Source organism: Solanum tuberosum, unplaced genomic scaffold (genome assembly GCF_000226075.1).
Source record: "Solanum tuberosum cultivar DM 1-3 516 R44 unplaced genomic scaffold, SolTub_3.0 scf00281, whole genome shotgun sequence".
Taxonomy (NCBI): domain Eukaryota; kingdom Viridiplantae; phylum Streptophyta; class Magnoliopsida; order Solanales; family Solanaceae; genus Solanum; species Solanum tuberosum.
In genome coordinates, this window is record NW_006239206.1 from 174,381 (window position 1) to 195,511 (window position 21,131).

Consider the following 21,131-nt stretch of genomic DNA (forward strand, 5'->3'; position numbering starts at 1 on the left):
ATAAATTAGAACAAACAGAGTAATAAATATTGTTTTCAAAATTATGTTTAAAAAAAGTACTACAAATCACAATAGCTAACAATTTAAAATATTTTTAAAATCATATAAAAATTTCAATAACTTCTCAAATTCCATAATATAACACTTAAATACTACATATTATATATTAATTACTATATTATAAATGACTTAAATACTCCATATTATCTATTACAATAATTAACAATTATTTGACACTTTAAATTCTATCAATGCCATATAAATTAGGATAAAAAACCTAACATATAATATTTAAATATATTTACAAATAATATAAGTAATACTATACATTATAATAATTAACAGCTTAATTATTTAAATATTTTTTTAATAATATATGTTATTTGCCATGTCCCAATTTATGTGGCATTAATTGATAGATTTGTTGGAGTCGAGAGATTTATTTTGTTAATTATTGTAATTTATAGTTTCTTTTTCGTGAATTTCAAACAATATATGTTTATCATATAATCCATTTTATGTGGTACCAAGAGAATTTAGAGTTAATTAAATTTTTTATATAAGTTTTAAATAATTAAGCTGTTAATTATTGTAATGTATAGTATTACTTATATTATTTTTAAATATATTTAAATATTATATGTTAGGTTTTTTATCCTAATTTATATGGCATTGATAGAATTTAAAGTGTCAAATAATTGTTAATTATTGTAATAGATAATATGGAGTATTTAAGTCATTTATAGTATAGTAATTAATATATAATATGTAGTATTTAAGTGTTATATTATGGAATTTGAGAAGTTATTGAAATTTTTATATGATTTTAAAAATATTTTAAATTCATAACTATATATTTCAATGTACAAGATTTTGATAAAATAAAATCTTTAAAGTTAAATTATAATGTTTTTGAAATTTAAATTATTAAAACATATATAATGATTTTATAGGAAAAAATAATATCATATAAAATTAAATGAAAAGGATAATAAATTCAACTTTTACCATGATAAGGTTGAAAAATATTATTTAAGTGGAAGTAAATTGTTAAAACATATATAATGATTTTATAGGAAAAAATAATATCATATAAAATTAAATGAAAAGGATAATAAATTCAACTTTTACCATGATAAGGTTGAAAAATATTATTTAAGTGGAAGTAAATTGTTAAAACATATATAATGATTTTATAGGAAAAAATAATATCATATAAAATTAAATGAAAAGGATAATAAATTCAACTTTTACCATGATAAGGTTGAAGAATATTATTTAAGTGGAAGGAGGTGGGGCCCACTTATATATGTACAAGTACTTTAATGCAATGGAAGGACCAACATTGTACAAGTACTTTAATGCAATGTTGGTCCTTTCCAACTCTCACTTCTAAATAAGGAGATATATATGCGCCGATCGTTATAATTATAAAATATGATTTAAAAAGTTTCTTTAGTTTGCATTCAACTTCCTGGCACTAATATAAACTTTTTTGAATCTCAAATGTGTGTATATATATGTGCGCCGATCGTTATAATTATAAAATATAATTTAAAAAGTTTCTTTAGTTTGTATTCAACTTCCTGGCACTAATATAAACTTTTTTGAATCTCAAATGTTATAAAATTCATGGCTCCCTCACTAAATATCATCACATATCCACTTATAAAGTTTTGAGAATAATGCCACTAATGTATTTTATTCTATAAAAAGAAATTAAGCACATAAATATTCAACCGAAACATATTTCGTTATCTAACGAGACAAATAATTTTTACTAACATGAGTTGTGATGAGATGATTGAGATTCCTTTATTTTTAATCAGAGGTTTTCAGTTTTTGAAAATGAAAAACTATCATGTTGAGAGCGTCATCCTTATAAAAGATGTGAATCTAAATTTAATTGAGTTTCAATACAGTTTTACAGATATTACGTCTAGCGAAAAATAAAATAAAATTTTGAATCACCAACTGCTTATTTAATTGGATCAAAGTTGGATTAGTTGGTATCATGTATTGGAAAGTAGGGTTTTGATGAAGACTTTATATGTTGAGCACCGCCCTATTGTTTTCTTCCATTAAACAACATTAAAATACTTACTATATACTTTATGATTTTATATTAATTACAACCTTTTTGCTCATAAAAAAATATGATTTAAGTTACATATATACGTGTAAAATAAATGTAATTTTTTTTTGATTTCTATTCGGGGAGATTGATATTCACGTTGGAATCCGAATAATCCAGTATACTATCAATATAGTTTAACCTAATACATATACGTAATAGCAATTTCATTATCAAACCCTCTTAGTTCACTTTACTTATCCACTATATTAAAAATAAAAATTTATTTCTACTAATCACTTTTAACATATCAAGAGCAAATAATTATTTTTTAGTTATTATCTCATTAGAATTGATAAGGTTTGACTTAACCACTTTACTTGTATTATTCACGTTGAGAATTTCTATTTTATTATTAATAAAAAATCGCTGGGCAATCTTTCTATAATGGTATACATTTGCCAAAATAAAAATAATAATAATATATATATATATATATATATCTTTTTTTTGTGGTTTTCATTTGTTTTTAGTCCTTTTTGTCAATCATTGTTTCATTTTTATAATGTAACTTTCTAATCAATGTCCGCCCTCGTTGAAAAAAAAAAGATCAAAAAAGTATTAATTTTTTAATTTAGGAAAAGACACCAAATGAGCTCAACATTTCATTAGTAGGTAAATACGTATTCATTTTTTGTGTTTATACTAAGTTAATTCACTTTAATATAATTTAAGTAATAAAAGTACGTATGTAAATAATCATTGGTTAGATCTAAATATCTTATATAAGTAAACTTTCTTTTTGATTAGCACAAACGAGACTTTTTAATTGCATTATTCACTATAGTCTCATTAGGTCTGTTATTTCAAATATTTTTCTTATATCAATCACATGTATGTAATCTTATATAGAAGTTGTTGTATAGTTATATATTTATTTGATTTGATATAAACATCTTATGTTGATAATTTTTTTTTTATTTAATTTTTTTTAATAGTGCATGACGAGACATTTAAATTATGTTATTCACCTAATTAAAATTACACAAATTCTAACCAAGTGGCAAAGAATAAACCTTGATCACATAAGCATAACAATTAGCAATTCAAGATTCTGTAATTTATTAGGTTAATTATTTTTATTAAACTTCTTGCACGTGTATGACCTCTTATACAGAAGTTTGTGTACATACAATTATGTATTTATTAATTTATTTTTTTACTAATACACGATGAGAATTTTAGTAACGTTATTCACTTAATTAAGATTACATGAATTGAAAACCTTCTAACCAAGTGACAAAAATTTACATATTGGCATACCGATTAACAATTCAAGATTTTGCAATTTATTAGGTTACATTATTTCAATTAACTTCTTATTACATATATATTTGCTCACTTTCACATTTGTCCTTCCACAAAATTTCTCAAAGGTTTGACTGACCAAAAAACTATAGAAGACTTTTAAAAAAATTTACTTATGCATTAAGTATATGTTTCCTCTTTCAACTTTCATTCAAAATAGAAATAATTCCCCATAACTTTTTTATTTTTTAACTTAAAAAAATTTCCTTAAGTCTTATGTACTAATCTTGAGAGTAATTTGCTTTATAAATATTACTATTATTTTATACCTTGTCATTATATTAATTCATGAAAAAATCATCAAAAGAAAAAAGTACATTTAGTAAACTAGTAAGGCATATATATTAGTTACTAGAAGGGCATGGCCCGTGCTTAGCACGGGCCCAACATAGTTGATTTTTTCTCGATAAATAATAAAGTATGCTGAAAATTATTCAGCTATATTTATTGCAAAGAAATTTTTTATTCAAATTGTGTATATGAATTAGCGAAAGGGATGATCAAGTATGGAAATAAAATGTATTCACTCAAGCATCTGCAAAATCATTGATAAGGTAGACTACATAAAATATTGACTCAAATTTGCACCCAAATGAAATAATCAAAAAGTAAGAAAGGGAGAATGCTCGAAGTTGTTAGAAACATTCTGCATTTACAGACATTACTAATAATGTGTCAACATCTGGACTATCCAATGTACTATGGAGAACATCAACTTTTCAACTTTTTGTACATATCTAACTCTTCTGTGCCCAGACATTACTATTTGTTGTTCCCTGCAAATTATTTGAAGTGCACACACCAAAAATAATCAGCACAAGTTCTTGTTAAGTCTATCAACTTCTTATTTGCACAAACTGCATATTTATATCAAGGTGATAAAAATAGAAGTTAATTAAGTAGTTCTTTTAAAAGCCAACTTCCATCTTACCGACTTGACTTGCTATGTATGTTCTTATCTACACTACGAACACCTTATAAAGGTACACATTTGCTCAAGTCCTCTTTTAGCAAAATTGAGCCAAAATCTCTACTCAATATAAATTCATTAAGTGATATATTTTTAGGTGACAAGTTCTTTTTTCTTTTGACAAGTAAAATGATATATGGAGGGAAGAATTTATCTCTGGACTTTCATTTATCTTAACAAAAAAAAGAGGGAAAAATAAAATTACATGTGTCATCTCAATCACATTGTTTTCCTCTTTGACTATCCTTAACAGGAAGCAGTCTTAAGATATTATGGACAATTTTTTTTCTTGTCCTCCTAAAAATCATATATTACAGAATGCTATTTGATTTACAAAGCTCAGCAAAGATGGTAGCTTCTGAATCTAATAAAGTGATAATGAACAACTAAGTAAAACTAAAAATGATAATATAGAGGGACGGAGTACATAGATCTGTTAGACCCGCTTAGCCATTAACCTTAACTCTAACATTAATAGTTTGAGTGTGTGACAGAGATAAAAGCATGCTATAGCTATGTTTGTATCCTTTCATTTAAGTTTACTACTCGACTTAAGATTATCAATTCAATAAATGAAAATCTGAACGACAATTTTTTTAAGCAAAACCTATCCCACATGCATAATCACATAATATGTAAAACCTTCTTCATTAGATATTATGTGTGTCAAAATCACACATAATACCTCATTAAGGGAAAGAATATTACCAAATCATTCCCAACCATCATTAGTCTCTCAATCCCAGAACTACTATAAAGTCGACTCTACAGGTGAAGTATTTTAAATTTTTTGTATCTAATACTAAAACTGTAACTTCTATCCAAGAATAACTACTAAATACTACTACAACACCATTCAAAATAGAACATTGTGGTTTGTTTTCAAGAAAAAGAGACCTACAATTTCAAAAACCTGAAAAAGGTATGTGAAATTGTACCTTAAGTCTTGAAAATTAGAGAATTTGAAATCAATCATTTTTCATGATTTGGCCTCCTCCTTGTTCTGTTTCTGGAACTTGAATGTTTTTCCCTTTTTCATGGGTTGGCTCCTTCTTGTTCTGTTTTTGGAATTTAATTGTTTTTCTCAGTTACTTGCCTCACTCAACAATATAACTATAGGTGAGCAAGGATCCAACAGTACTAATTAGTGAGTATACCAGATGTATTTGAATCACAAAGGAGTCAAATCCATGAGAATGTGAAACTCTATAGAGTGTGCATAATATAAACAAATACAAAGTCAAGACGAACTAAAAAGATTTGGTGAGTTTTCATCTCCCATGACATGACAATAGTTAAAGTAAACTCCTCGAAAAATGGCTGGATATCTTAAGATGTCTACAAAAAAAAAAGAGGGTGTAGATAAAATCTCTCCATCCATATTCCACATATTACATAATAAAATAAAAATAATCACCAGAAAAAGTAAAACTTACTTGATTGAAGTAGCACTGAATACATTCTTAATACCTTGCCTCTTTCTTTCTTTAATTAGTCTGCAAGGATGTTAAAGAGTTCCATTAACATCTAAAAAAATATCTTCATTTTAATACTCGAATAGAATTATTAAATAAGGTCCGATGTCGATGAGACTTCTCTTTGCTAAAAGAGTCCTCAATAAAATTTTAAGAGAGGATAAACTAATTAAAATTCTTAAATACTTGAATTATTAGACTTGTCAAAGAATAGAAAATTGACAATTCATCTAAGCTTCTCATTACTATTATTTCTTTAAATGGTGATTTAGTGTGTTCAATGATACAATAATTTGTGCTCAGTGCTCCTAGTAAGAAAATTGTCATTGAAGCATTGGAATGAGAAAAACAAATCCTTTATGCAGAGTTTAAAAGCTACATCTTTTATTTTCTTCAAATGATCATACAATTTTGCTCTTGCTTGTAGTGTTATCGAACTTGTAATAGGGGGAGGGATAGAGTTTATAACAATAAGAGTATTGTCAAGTTATCTTGTACAGTTGTTTCTTACCTTGGCTACAATTATATGAATCATGTAGGGAGATGTATGTAGAAGTTGGCAAGGAGGAGGTAAGAATCTTGCCTTTTCTGTTATTGCTATATTTGCAATAAGCAATTTATAGTTATGAATCTATGGTATTGATTGTTATTATTGTTCTACAAAAAATAATGTACTCGTACAAATGGAGAAACAGGATATGCACCTGAGAGCCCTCTATTTGACTAACATACTCCCTTTTGATCTCCCCCATACCTTCATATCAAAGCTGGGAATGATTGACTTTCGGATTATTCTGACAGTTAGTAGAGAGAACGACTCGTGACACAATCTAAATCAAAGGCATGTTTCTATGGACTCTGCCAAAAAACTGCCAAAAAGAACTTGGCAAAATATGTTCTTTACTTGATATATAATTGTAAAAAATAAATATAAATGCATGACATTGAAAGTGTTTTGCAACCATCTGTAATATTGACATTGCCATCCAACATGAGTCATACACTAACTTTTCTTTTTCGCATCTGTCCATCACCTCCCGGAGAAGCCAAAATAAGTAGTTTGGAAGATTATAATTCACAATAAAGGTCATGCAAGTTCATATACATTATTATTTCATTAATAGGAAATAACCAAACAACCATTGTGCAAGAAATGAGAAACAAAGAGTCAATGGCAAAAATCACACCTTAAGTATTCGGTATTTGAATTTCATCACTGAACTATGAACTATCACCAACTATTTGTCAAAACACAAGTCAACCATCAATAGTTTACTTCTCCTATGTGAACATATAGTGATATTTCAGATAAGAAACTCACTTCTCCTTCAGTTCAGGTAATTTTTTCAGCCTTCACTCTAGAAACAAATAAAGAAAAGTGGCAGATTCAATCATTTTTGAAAAATTTCATCAAACTTGTGATGCAATTGCTACAACACTTGAAGAGAAATCTGATCAAGCAAGCTCAAAATAACAATAAAACAACACCAACACCACAATAAAAGGAAAGAAAGAGAGAAAAAAAAACAGCTCAAAGTAGCATAAAAGGTCCAGATTGGAACAAAGGACATTCCCAAACTTCATGTCACCTGATGAAACATGGATATAACAACAAGAAATGATAAAGAAGAAAAAAAAGATAACTTTTGAGGATTACCACCCTTATCAGGTTCATCTAACCAATTTTACTATACAAATTGAATAAATACATGAACTCTAAGAAGCACCTCAACTAAACACTTACACATCCTAAAATGTCACCTTTAATCATCCTAGCTCTTAATCTAAAGACTCTGAACAAACACAACAGCATAACAACAACAAAAAGCACCACCCCAACACATAAAAAGAGAAAAACGCTTAAGTAGCACAACAAGCATTCCCTCCCCCTCCCCCCCAATCCAAAAAAATCTTAGCAGCCCAACATAGTTGAATTCGGTGTCGTCTTTTTCACCTTAACAATACAACTAAAGTAATTTAACTATATGGATAGAGCATGACATTTTTATGTACATGTACGAAAAAAATAAGCTCATATACCTTCAAACAATATTGATCATTTTGTTCCAGACAGGCTACGTACAATAAATACATAGTTGTATAAGTGAAGACATGTTCCAGCTAGACTACATATGATAAATATATAATTGGGTAAGTGATGACAAGAGTGTACAACCACCCCACGAGCCATGAGTATAAACATTATAGAGAGAGACCACAAATACTCAACCTTCAACCAAATTAGTCAATACAGGCCCAACCTAAATGACCTGAAGGTGATATCTTGTTCACGTTGTCGAGTCCTATATGATAAATAATTTCACTTCACTTCATAAATAATCAATATTTGTGAATTTGAAAGAACACAAATATGTTGCTTAGCAAAAAAGTTGAACTTTACAGAAGCAGATTGTTCAGAAGTATGTGGAACCAATCAAATCTCCAACTTATCAACAGGACAAAATTGCGGAGAAAAAAGGGGAGATAATCTCCAAAAAATGACTATTGGATATATATAGTACTAACCTTTGAGAATTTTTCTCACAGAGCCTTTCTATATTCTCACTGAATTCTTCTAATACATTCTACACCTAAGAAATTGAGACAAAATAGTGAATGAGTACATGCATGTGCAAAATCAGTTAAAGCCAAATGCTCACAAGATTTCTAGTGAGTTTTACTTAATTCTCTTTCTTCCTTATTGCATCCATTTCATAATGACGGGCTTCCTGTAAAGTTTCTCCAATTCCCAAATCAAAAAACATAAAAATAAAAGATAATTTTGACTTTGATAAATAAGAATTCAATATCTCGGGAAAAATAATCAAACCCAAAAACTGAAAGGAAAACACAAAAATTTACTTGGACTGAAAGATTACCTCCCATTTCGATAGTCAAATGTGAAATTTCATCACCAAATTAATGTTCCAACCGGGGACTGAAATCACTCTTCACTATATTTCCATCAATTTGATGTTCCTCTCCGAAAATGTAATACCTCCATTTCTAAGTCACTTTTTCGACTTCTCCATCAAGAGAGAGAATGAGAATAAAAAATAGAAAGGTAGAAAATGACTGAAAAGATGATAGATTGGTGAAAGAACCATAGGAAAATAATTGAAAACTAAAGCATGTAGAAGGACACGTGTAGCCCACGTGTTTATTCAATAGTGAATAGGGCTTAATGGTACAGTACAATTTTTGATACTATTGGTACAACTTTGTAGAGCTGTGTTGGTACTCTTCTTGTTGGCTTATATATAAGGGTAATATGAACCAGGGATACCATGTACTATTGTAACCTTCAAGACTAATAAGGACAAAATATAGGAATATATAGGGGATTTTTTATTTTTTTTTATGCATAAAAAACATTATGGTATGTTGGGATGATGAAAATGGACGGTTTTAATACAAAATCGGACTTTATGTATTAATTTATACAATTTTTTAATTATTTATTTACTAATTATTCATGTGTTAGTTACTATTTTTTTTTATCCCGTATAAAATAATATATATTCTTTCATAACTTATATATTGGCCAGTTATGCAGATTTTCTAAATTGCAAACCAAACACCTCATTAGTCTAGCTCATACATGAGTAATTTACCTCTTAATAAGCAACCGAACATGATATATATATTATTGATAAAAAAAAGTAAAATATCATTAACCAACAAAGAATATTCACGATAATGTCACCTATCATCTCAACCACCTTTTATAAAATGGTGCTAAGAAGCATAAGTTTTCAACTAAAACAAGAAACAGTTGGGCACTAATTAGTAACTATTGCTAGTTTTCCTTGAACTTTTAAGTAAGTCTAATCGTTCTATAATTTCTTTCTGAATTTGTACTAACATTATATACCGAACGTGATATTGATTATATATGATTCAATACATGCATAACTTACCTCCATTCTAGTCCTTAAAAATAGATAAATAGTAGCAAAAATTACATATTAAACATTTGTATCAAACTCCTTCTTACTTCATAGTTCTTGTTTAATATAATAATAAAATTTTATTAAAATACTTTTCTTCTTCACTTTTAACAAACTTTTCCAAAATAAAATTGCTTAGAGTATATTTTGCCATTTTCTTCGATTATCTATAATTATCAACAAGTCCTCATACTTTAGCTAATTCACTTCACCGGCCCATAAGAAAGGGAAAATGTTTTCTTATTCATAAAGTTTCATTTCTCCTTTGATTTCGTCGATTTCCATAATCTCTCTCTGTATATATACATACACACATATATATATACGTCCATCCTCGCTGTTCTTACTCTGAAAGTTTCACAAACTGCTGATTTTCTATTGGAATTTTGTTGAATTCAATTGAATTGTGTATTGGAAGGAATCGAATTTGAATCGAGAAGATGGATTCTTCAATACCCACTTCTCAATCGGAAGAACGGAAGCCGGAGGAGCCAGAAACCAAAGAAATGGTTCACAAGACAAAGGTTATTCAATTCTTGGGCCGAACAACACCAATCATTCTCCAGAACGACAATGGACCTTGTCCACTTCTCGCTATCTGTAAACCCTCTTTTCTCTTCCCTTTTTGCTGTTTTTAGGGTTTTATTAAGTGTGTAATTTGAGATTAACACATATAAGTTCTGATGTTTTGATTACTTGTTTTGATGAATCCTGTTCTTATTTTATTTATATGTGAAATTGTGACTGATAGGATGTGAATTGAGTTTTCATGAACAATCTTTAGTTTTAGAGAACCACATTTAAGAGAAATCAGTAGTTTTTTGGATTATCATTTACTGTGAGGGTTGACTATAGGCTAGCCGAAACCTGGATATGGCCTTTTAGGATAGCAGTCTGTATCTTTTTGTTGTGATGCTTACTGAATCAAAATTGTAGCTTTAGCTGCTCTGGTTTGTAAGAGAGATCAAAAGATGCAAATGGAGATAAAGAGAATTCAGAAAGAAAAGGAAATGAAGTTAGAAAAATTAGAAACTTTTCTCATTTACACTGCTTGATTATAACAATCTATGGAGATTTGATACTAGGGATTTGCCTGACACGTGATTGGTTGTAACGAACTTCTGATCAGTGTTATCAAGAGCGAAAAGCGTAAAAAAGCTCTTACGTCCATTGGGGGCTTTAAGCTTAAACTGTAAATAAAACGTGAGCTTTAATGAGTAAATGCGCAAATGGATAAAACGCATAAAAGGTCCAAGGTTCGTTAGGGTTCAAGCGTAAAGAGCAAATAAAACGTGGGTTTTAATGAGAAAATGCACAAATGGAGAAAACATATAAAAGGTCTAAAGTCAATTGGGGTTTAAACGCAAAACACAAATATAATGTGGGATTTAATAAGAAATATATGGACAAAGAAATTGAAAATTGCTTTAAGAATTAAGAGCTAATAAAAACGAGCTTTAATGAGAAAAGGTGCAAATTTCAGCTCCTATTGTGGGCATGAGTTTCAGCCCTTTTGGGCTTGAATTTTGGCACTTTTGGCCATGCGAATCAGCTCCGTGTTGGGTGCTCCTCCGGGCTTTTCTTGAGGTCCATGTGGACCCCTTCTCTTGAGCTCCATATGGCCCCGATCTTCCTCCTCTTGGACTTGGATTATGAATACATGTAGCACTTAGCTCATTCTTTTTTCCATAATTCTTGGGCTCTTGTTTCACGATAAGCATCTTCTAGATTTTTCATTAAAATCCATCAACTTTAATGGAGGCATGCCACTGTTGATGCTATCAGAGAAGCTTTTCAAGTCTCTACCAAATTCTTAAAGGTTATAATATTATAAAAAAAACTACCCCATATTCCAGGGGGCTTCCCGTCTAGGGTGGGAGATAGTCGATGTATATGATATGTAGCTTTTCCTTGCATTTTTGAAGAAGGCTTTGTACCATATAAACATAAAATAAGTGAGAGAAGCCCAAGGGTATGTTCCTAGAGGTCAATGGAGTGGCGGGAGAAACATGAGGTTCAAATTCCAAACGAGGCAAAATACATTAGGTGTTTCCTTCCCATCTACCTAAGCATTGATGGGCATAGTCACCCATTTGTATTGGTGAGAGGTGGGAGATGGCAGGTACCCACTGGAATATTCTAGGTGCGTGCAAGTTGGCTCCTGATACTACCGTCATAAAAAAAAGCAATAGAATAAACTCTTGTTGAAATTGATAATTAAAACATATAAAGTTAGGAGTTTGAGTTTACAACAAGAAGAGAAGTTTTCTAAATCTTATACCTAATTATTATGACAATTATTAAGAATATCATAGTGCAATATATTGCTAATGATTGTATTATCTTTCAACACGCAACAACAAAGTAAAGGTAGTGAAAAAACTCGAGTTTCTCAATTTGAAATGGCAAAAAGTTACTGGAATTGTTTATGTAGTGACAAGTGGATTGTGTCACCCAATATTGAAAAATTGTCGAAAACAAAGGTGGTGTTATTTTCTTTAAAGAACATCTGGCAATTGTATGAAGCAAAAGAACTGCATTTTTCAATATGCATAAAAAAGTCTCTACTTTCAATCAGTGGAAAAGGTACAGTGTCAAACCTTCAAAAAAAAATTGGAGCAGCTTGAATTGACATTGTAGTTGAGAAAATTCCCTGAATATAGGCTGTAAAGTTGTTGAAGAAGTTACAATAATGGGAAGAGAAAAAATAGGCTGGAAAAAGGTAGTCCCCGTTAGATTGGTCACTCAAAAGAAGTACTTAGAGGTTTCCATTGATACGACACCAGAAATAAATGGTGCTGTCAGTCTGTAATAGAATGGATTATCGAAAGAAGGAAAATTATGAAAAAGAAACAAAAAATGTTGGCCGGGAAAGGCCATCCATATGTACACATTTGCTACTTATATATCTTCCATGGTCTGTGGTACTTTGTGAACAGAGAAGAGAGAGAAATATCACTTGCATAATTGGCAGTTACACATTCAGCAGAGCTCCTTATATAGGAGTTTTATTTTTAAGAAACATGGGTCATGGGAGTTTTAAGCTAAATGAAATAAGAAAAGCTTTCTACTATGGAGAATCAAATTATTGTGAAATAACCAGTATTCGTTCTTTTGATGTTCAACACATCTCATCAAATTCAAGGTTATAAAAAAACTTGAGTTCACTTATTTTGAGTAAGGGAAATCAGTTGACTAGCTGAGGGTTAAAGTTGTTCCTTGCTGTTAGAAGAAGAGGAAGAGAAATTGTGATAAAAATTAAAGGGATGATAATAAGCACTTCACCTGAAATTATCTTCCTGGTTATACTCAGAGCTGTTGGAACTCAAACAATATGTTGGCACTAACAAAGCAAAGGGAATTCATTTTCGCATGATCAATTCTATTGTATATATTCATTTCTTGTTCATGAAGAAGGTTATTGATGTCATCAACCAGTTTGCTTGAAAATCCCTGTCAATGCTTTGACTTATATTTAATGGTCGGTATGTGTATTTAATATGAATCTTTGTTATATGTTTGACAGGTAATGTACTATTGTTGAAGAACAACTTAAGCTTGAGCCCTGATATTCCTGAGGTTTCACAGGAGAAATTGCTTTCTCTCGTTGCTGAGCGGCTGATAGATTCAAACAGTAATGTCAATGTAATTAGATTGCCTTTATGGATATGCTTTTTGTTCCTTTCATTTGTACTGTTTCGGGTAGTCTTGTGATGTATAATTTATACTGTCAAATGTGGTCTCTGTTTACTGGATTTGAGGTAATCGTGAGCATTTTAAATTGCTATCCAGGACAAAGATGTTGGATATGTTGAAAATCAGCAACAGAATATTGCTGATGCAATTGATTTGCTTCCTAGACTTGCAACTGGTATTGATGTAAATATAAAATTCAGGAGGTAGACAATCTATCCTTTTTTGATTGCTTCTGTTCACCTTACTATACACGTGTTACTATATCTTTAGGATGCAATTACATGCATGTTTCCAGTTTGGGGTTCTGATGAAATACGCATCTTATTTGGCAGAATTGATGACTTTGAGTTCACTCGTGAATGTGCAATATTTGATCTTTTGGATATTCCACTTTATCATGGTTGGATAGTTGATCCACAGGTAGGAGTTTTAGCTACATTCTTTAAAGTTGCTTATTAGGCCAGTTCTTTTTGTTTAGTTACACTTAATAGTTGACAGTCTGAACTCTGACAGTTGTTTTGGTTCAGACCTACCAAAAAAATATGCTAGAGAATTTTGAATCTAGCATCTCTTGTTTGGGCCTTAGGTTTTGCATCCTGTGCTAAACCTCACAAGCATAACAAGACACTGTTAAAGCTGAAAGATATGCTTGATACATCTATTAGTATATGGAGATTTTGATTTGACTTAGCGCTAGTTGTTACTGTTCTATTTCGTGGTGTTTAATATCTATGAAGGTACAACTTAAAAGAGAAACCTCGAATATACATATTTTAAGTATTGACAGCAGGTTGCTTTATCGTTCTTGTTCCAAGAAGCTGCTCTATCTTGCATCTGTATTTTACATGAATTTTGAAGACGTTAGAAGCAAATCTGATTCAGTTTTGGAATTTATGCGCTCAATGTTTACTTTGGTGATTTTAATGCCTATTTTGGACTTGCTAGACATGGTGTAATTTTATAGTAATTGATGAAAACCACTAAATTAATTTTCAAGGCAAAGAGCGGAACTATGATGCAAATTAATGCAAACGCTAAGCAGAATCAAAGCGAACTTATTAACAAAATAATCATAAATAATCGAGAATCTACAGCAAAAAGAGTGTGATAGATAGTGAATACGGAACACTGAACATCTGCCAGTTTGGTGCAACCATTCTCTAACTGATTAGGGACTAAGGAAAGCCTATTTGGAAGAGGAAAATCAAGGATCTACACTTGTTTCCATAGGTTACTCCTCCATTGGTCATATTAGGATATATGTCACGTATTTGTCTTCTTTATTGCTATACACTCCTCACTTTTATAAGCTTCTCTTCCACCTTAAATTTTTTATTGGTTTGTTTTTGTATGACATTAGTGGTGGGCTGGTGGCAAACACGACCCAAAAAACTGTAGCCCGCCCAAATTTTAACGGGTGGGGGCAAATGGTATGTTTGATGATGGGTGATTTTGGGAGATAGCCCAAACCAACCTGTGTAGTAAACTGGTCAACTTGGGCTGAATCAATAACCCAAACCAACCCGTGAAACTGTAAAAGGCAGAGCCCGATGGATCATCACCATAATTTTGAGCAAGAACATTCTTAGTATATGGAGACAAATAGGTGGGCGTGTAATAGACTGTTAAATGAGGCTATCTTTATTCATTCTAAGATTCTAACATTTTGTCATTTTTTGTCTACAAGGATGAGAAGATATTTTTCAGTTTAACAACAATATTATTTTTCAGATAAACTAGTGAACTGTCGTACAAGTTATAGGTCTCGTAAAAGATCCATATAGGAAGACTAGTTTCCGAAGAGGCCTCTTGAACTAGAGAAATAAGAACCAGAAGTACGGCACTAGAAATCCACATTTTACTAGAGGTAGGAAATACAATATATGCCATACTCATTTGTATTTGCCTACTTGTGTGCTGACAAGTCGGTCCATCCTTGATATTAGGTATCCAATCTTTTCACTTAACATTTGCCAAATTTTTGGTATCAATAGCTTGAGCAGGCAGAGGATTCACAACATATCGGGAAACATGGGTGTGAAGCAACAAACCGAGGCAACCAATTCCATAAAAAAGATGCTCACTCCAAGTCCTTATTCAATCCTTGATAATTCTGTAGAGTTTATTTAGTTGTGATTGCTCTCCATATTACTATGTACTATATGAGAAATAACACCTACAATATAGCCAATACTGTGTGCATAGTGTGCATATGCAACAATAGACCAATAGTACTAATAGGCTGAGAAAAGGGAGGGACGATTGATTGATGTGGACAAATTTATCTTTGAGAAAAGGATTTTTAAACAAACATTTCAAATTGGATTTATTTTTTAATTGCATATAGAAATACTCAAATTGGAAATTTCATAACTCTCTATAGTCTATATGGTTATTTTTGTTCCTAAGTGTATGATCTTTTATTTTTAGCTCCCTGTATATATCTCACGTAGTTCAGTTTCTATATTATGGTCTTTATATTTGCAAGAATTTGAACAATGGCTGATTTCATTATGCAAATGAGAAGAAAAGATGAAGTATTATTTTGCAGTCTATATGATTGTGTAATTTTAATCAACCTGAAGGATGAAGAAACAGGTAGAAGAAAAACTAAACTACAGTTTTTTGTTTAGTATGATCTGTAGATAATTAATAAAAAGCTGGCAAACACACAGTAAGAGAGCATCAATCACTTTCTTCAAAAGTGAAAGCGCAAAAAAAAGAGGACAAAAAGGTCCTTGGGGCTTGAAGCGGAAATTGAGAACTGAAGTGGTTTGCTTCTTCGTAGCAAAGCCCACAGTTATAGAAAATTTTAAAAATACTAAATCTGTATGAGTTTAGTATACTACATATAAGAATCAATGTACAATTAAATTAACAAATCTCAACATCCAATTACAATAAAATTGATATTAATCCAACTTCTGAAAGTTGAGATTCAAAAAACCGATTACTTTTTGTTGGGGATTATTTACGAGTCATTGTTTGAAGCACAGATTTTTCTGAACTGCTCACTTTGCATCACTTCATCTCTTTAAGCGTTGAAATGATGACTATTAATGGCATTGCATACGTAGTTAGAGAAATCCCTTTAAATTGGGTTGGCTATAATCCGTTTCTCAGCCTATCTTGACCCAAGTTTAATTTGTACGGGGACCAATGGCCCATTTATTGACTTCCCCAAATTTAGCTCCACCTATCCATTTTCCACCCCTAGTATATGTCAAGGCATAGTGTCTTGTTTAATGATCTAATAATTGCATCCAAGTTCAATTTTTTAGTTTTTTTAACTAGTGACTAGTGATAGCTATTCCATTTAACTCTTTTGCTTATTTGTGCAATAATACTCTCCAGAATAGATAATGCAAATAATTTTGTGTATTTTCTTAATTCTAAATCAATATTCCTTGGATTGTGTATAGTTCATCTCTTTTTATCCATCTCTAGTTAAAAGTTTTGAGAAAAACTTATGTTAGTATGAGATGTCAAATGACGGACAACTCATTTGGTCTTGGAAAACCTTCTAAATTTTAGTACCTATAATTCAGATGTGTGCAAATATTGAAATGAAGCCTGAGATTGCATCAAGGATATATTTTTTCTTTAGACGGTTCTTGTTACGGGCTGCATTATTTTGACCATTTTGCTCTGATATTTGTTTGTTGCAAGTTTAAAGACCAGTTGCAACCATTGGTTATTGGTGAATTATATTTCTGAGTTATCAATTTGTTCCAGGACCATGATACGGAAAATGCAATTGGATCAAAGTCGTACAACACTTTGATGGGGGAGCTTGTTTCCCTTGATACCCAAAATATGGAAACTGAGCATAAAAAAAGTTCTGAAGACGACGATGTTGATTTTGCTGCTGCTACAACTGCAGCCCTAGGGGTACCTTCTCCATGCCTCTCAAGAGGGAGATCATTTGATGATTCTCCTGTTACTATCACAGATCGCCATGCAGCTAGAAAAGGAGATATTGAAGAAGAAGCAGAGCTGTTGAAAGCCCTTCAATTATCTGAGGCTGAAACAGCAACTTCATCAGTAGAAACCGATGGACTGAATTCTTTAGGTGAGATAGCAAATCTAAAGTGTCCAGAGCCAGTGGTTCTTAACAAGACATCAGAAGTAAATGCTATTGAGACACAACCAGTTTTACAGCATGAAGCATTGATATCCACAGAAGAATTAGTAGCTAACATTAGCAAAATATCTGGTGATGGCAGTCCAAATAGTTCCCAGTTGGCCTCTGAAGTAGCTGTTAGTTCCTCCCTGAAATGTGATCAGGAAACCCCTACCCTAGATCTTGGAAATGCAAAACTGCTGGCTGAAAATGAGAGTCTGCCTCTTGAGTCAGGTCAAATTTCTTTATCTGCCTGTGAAAATCATGAGCATCTATCTGGAGGTATGAATGACATTCCGGGAACAATCGTTATTGCTGAAGATGGGAATGCAGCTGAACCCAATCAAGTTGGTTGTGATGTGTTTGATTCATCAAGTTCGTCGATACCATCTGCAGCCCCAGATTCATCTGGTGGTAGACAACATGACACAGATGAAGCTGAAACTTTTAATTCTTCCATAGATGGTGATGAACCCATGTATGAAGGAGAGGATTGCATATTGGAGTCAGCAACCACAAGTTACCAAAGTCGAGAGCCTATGTATGAAGGCGAGGTGATTCTTGCTGAACAAGTGAATGGAGACAGTAGAGATGTGCCTGAGATAATTGTGAAGGATGAAATCACACAGAAAGAAGGTGAGAAATTGTTTTTATGAATGAATCAGGCAACTCAGATGCTCTTGCGTAGGGTGAATGTCTTCCTTGATACTTCCAAAGGAAAAGTAAAAAAAGAATGTCTCTTTATCTAATTGTATTTCAACATCTTTTGCTGTTTCTTAATTCTCATTAGGCGAACTGGTGAGGAACTTTCTGAAGAACAGTGCAAGTCAATTAACAATCTTTGGGTATGCTCCCTTCCCTGTTATAAGTTCATTCTCCCATTCATAACTGTAATACTATGTTTTCTAGAAGTAACAAAATTCTCCTGTTTTCCTCTTTTGCACAGATTGTTTTCCTTGCAAGAGGGTTTGAAAGAGAGAGAACTTTGTGTTTTCTTCAGGAATAATCATTTCAATACTATGTTTAAGGTATTCGACTGCTCTGTTGTTCTACTCGACGATTATATTATTATCATTATTTATGTGATTTATACAGTGGTAAAGTAATTTCCTTTAAAGATGTGATCAATCTCCACTTATTAAGCTTTCTGAGCATGGAAAACTGATGTCAACTAATGTGCAGTTTGAAGGCGAATTATATATTTTGGCCACTGATCAAGGATTTATTAATCAGCCTGATTTGGTTTGGGAGAAATTCAACGAGGTAAGAACCGTGTCTTTTCATATATTTACCTTGGATTTTTTCCAACAGGGATAAACTGCAAATTATCATCTTCTCCCTTTTTCCTAAGCACATGTTGTTTGCTATGTTTGATAGTGTCAAGTAGCATTAAATTTGGTATAATACTATACTGTTGCCTACCCTGTTGCTATATTTGGCCTTTGCATGTCTTGCTGCCTCTTATAAGGAAGGACAAACAGTATAATGCAGCTCTATTAAGAATCTATTTGTTTTGTTTCCAGAAGTTAGTGTATTATTACTTGAATGCATTGCCTATTAACTTTGCGTTCTCAATGTTAGGTGAATGGAAACACGATATATGTGACTAGCAATTTCAAGGAATTCAAGGTCGAAGATAATGCCAACACCACATGGGATCAACAGAGTGCTATGGACAGTACTGCAGTATGTAGTTCTTTGCCTGTAATAGAATGTTATGGATTTGTACCAATAGCGTTTGTGAAACTAACTTCAGCTGTTACTCTCAGAACTTTCTGGCAAGCGTGGACACAGAACAAGGACATCCAACTTTCAAGTAATATTTATGTTTCTTCTTTTGTATATATTAAATGAGAATGGAACACTGCAGATAATATTTCGTTAGCTCTCCTGGTGTCTTTTAAGTGGCAGAATAGCGTTTTCGACCAGTCTGTCTGTTGATAATTCAACCTTTGCCTTGTTTTGTCTTCCTATTCTAGCATCAAAGCAATCCTATAATATGTCGTCTAAAACTGTTTGCATCAGTAGAAGTTGCTGACACGTGGCGTGAAACAGTAATTTTGTTTTAACTGTAGTGCTGACTCTTAAGGATTTCTTAAAAGTTGATACACTTATATTTGCAACCTTAATTTGATAGCATGGATATATCTACTTGGTGATGGCGCTAAGATGTATTGTTGTGTGGCAGTTCTGATTTACAATTGGCAATAGCTCTTCAGCAACAGGAATTTGAGCAACAACAACAACAGGCACCACAGAGAAATCAGAACCCCCAGCAACCAGCTGCAAATGGTGGGTCAAGGTTGATTACTGGTCCTCAGGTAGGCTCGAAATCTTCTGATATTTTAGTTTTACACATTTGATAACTCCTGACTTGGAAGTACTTTCGACTAAGAGAGTAAATTACTTCCGTTCAGGTACCAAGGACCAGCGCGAGACCTATGTCTTCGTCCCCCAGGCCAGATCCGAAGTCATCAAAAGACAAGTGTATTGTGATGTAAAAGACTGCACCTCTTTAGTGTGTTTGTGAAGTAGCAAACGTAACTTTTGTCTTCCTAATCACTCTCGTGTTAACTGAAGTAGCAAACGTATTGATTCAAGTTACATTTTCGACTTTTTTTTTTGTACAGAACGTATATAGCAGGGAAATTCTGGTTTTAAGGCAAAGTCAACAACTTTTTTTCTAACATTGCTCACATGTTACACCCTGTTGCACTTTCTTTTTGACGTTTGCTCACATACATTGCTAGAAAAAAATGCTGCCTTTTCCAGTCTAAGAATCTCCATCTGCTCTATATGGGCGTGGGTTGGAATTCTTATGTCAGTTTGGTTGTCTGTTCTAAAGACGTCTTTAAAGATTTAAAATCTCAGACTCATAAACTTCAAATTCTGATTATGTCTCAGACATAAGCAACCTATGTAACAAGGTATGGAAAAGTGTGTGTACACCTTATCTTCAAGTGGTGGGTACATCATATATAGTTTTTCACCATAATTATAGTCATGTCCCATAATTAGTGCACTAATTAAACTGCAATCTAATAAGTTAGAGTTTGGGATTTTGCATTGGAACACAAAAATAAATGATTTAGGTTAAGCATGATTAGAAAGTTTTTATTGACTTTGGAGTATATCATTAATTGAAGGAGACAGAAAAAAGCAAAAGAGAAGATATTAAAATTTCATATGGCAGAGAGAAAAGTCAGGATATGTGGGGATAATGAAAGGGACAATACCCCTCTACCCCCCACCCACCCCACCCCCTACACAAATTATTTTTATTTTACATAAATTTTCAAAAAAAAAAAAAAAGGAGTTATGTGTAGGGGACCATACTAACCTTTTGTCTCAATCTTAGGACTGAGAATATGACAACCCTACAGCTATGATGTTAACCCCACCTCCATCTATTCAACTAACATTTACTGTTCACTATTGCACTATATCTACTTTTTCTTTTGCCTTTCGATCTCTC

At 31.9% G+C, this 21,131-nt stretch overlaps 1 protein-coding gene and 1 long non-coding RNA gene across 13 annotated transcripts; one reads left to right on the forward strand and one right to left on the reverse strand.

Moving 5' to 3' along the window:
• Positions 1-4,071: 4,071 nt before the first annotated feature.
• On the reverse strand, positions 4,072-8,992 carry LOC102599973 (uncharacterized). Of its 12 annotated transcripts, none has more exons than XR_001474939.1 (5): positions 8,767-8,991; positions 8,569-8,616; positions 5,849-8,478; positions 5,351-5,750; positions 4,072-4,218 (listed from the first exon to the last, which is right to left on the reverse strand). It is a non-coding gene; the product is annotated as an uncharacterized lncRNA (long non-coding RNA). The 12 variants fall into 12 exon arrangements; XR_001474943.1 differs by having other exon boundaries at positions 5,849-8,190; positions 8,414-8,478; positions 8,569-8,991; XR_001474935.1 differs by having other exon boundaries at positions 5,849-8,616; positions 8,767-8,992.
• Positions 8,993-10,075: 1,083 nt separating this feature from the next.
• On the forward strand, positions 10,076-20,343 carry LOC102600194 (protein FAM63A). The gene is made up of 12 exons (XM_006358788.2): positions 10,076-10,437; positions 13,364-13,482; positions 13,630-13,736; positions 13,866-13,953; positions 17,269-18,292; positions 18,447-18,501; positions 18,603-18,684; positions 18,839-18,919; positions 19,238-19,342; positions 19,426-19,472; positions 19,845-19,977; positions 20,074-20,343. Exons 1-12 carry the CDS (start codon positions 10,278-10,280, stop codon positions 20,155-20,157), a joined length of 2,085 nt encoding a protein of 694 aa, XP_006358850.1. The 5' UTR covers positions 10,076-10,277; the 3' UTR covers positions 20,158-20,343.
• The last annotated feature ends 788 nt before the right edge of the window (positions 20,344-21,131 follow it).

What these genes read in the sequence shown, in the direction of transcription:
- LOC102600194 (XM_006358788.2), top strand. Translation starts at nt 10,278, where the DNA reads ATGGATTCTTCAATACCCACTTCTCAATCGGAAGAACGGAAGCCGGAG. An exon ending in GTTGGATAGTTGATCCACAG is followed by an intron (nt 13,954 to 17,268) that starts GTAGGAGTTTTA and finishes AATTTGTTCCAG; the next exon opens with GACCATGATACGGAAAATGC. An exon ending in TGAAATCACACAGAAAGAAG is followed by an intron (nt 18,293 to 18,446) that starts GTGAGAAATTGT and finishes AATTCTCATTAG; the next exon opens with GCGAACTGGTGAGGAACTTT.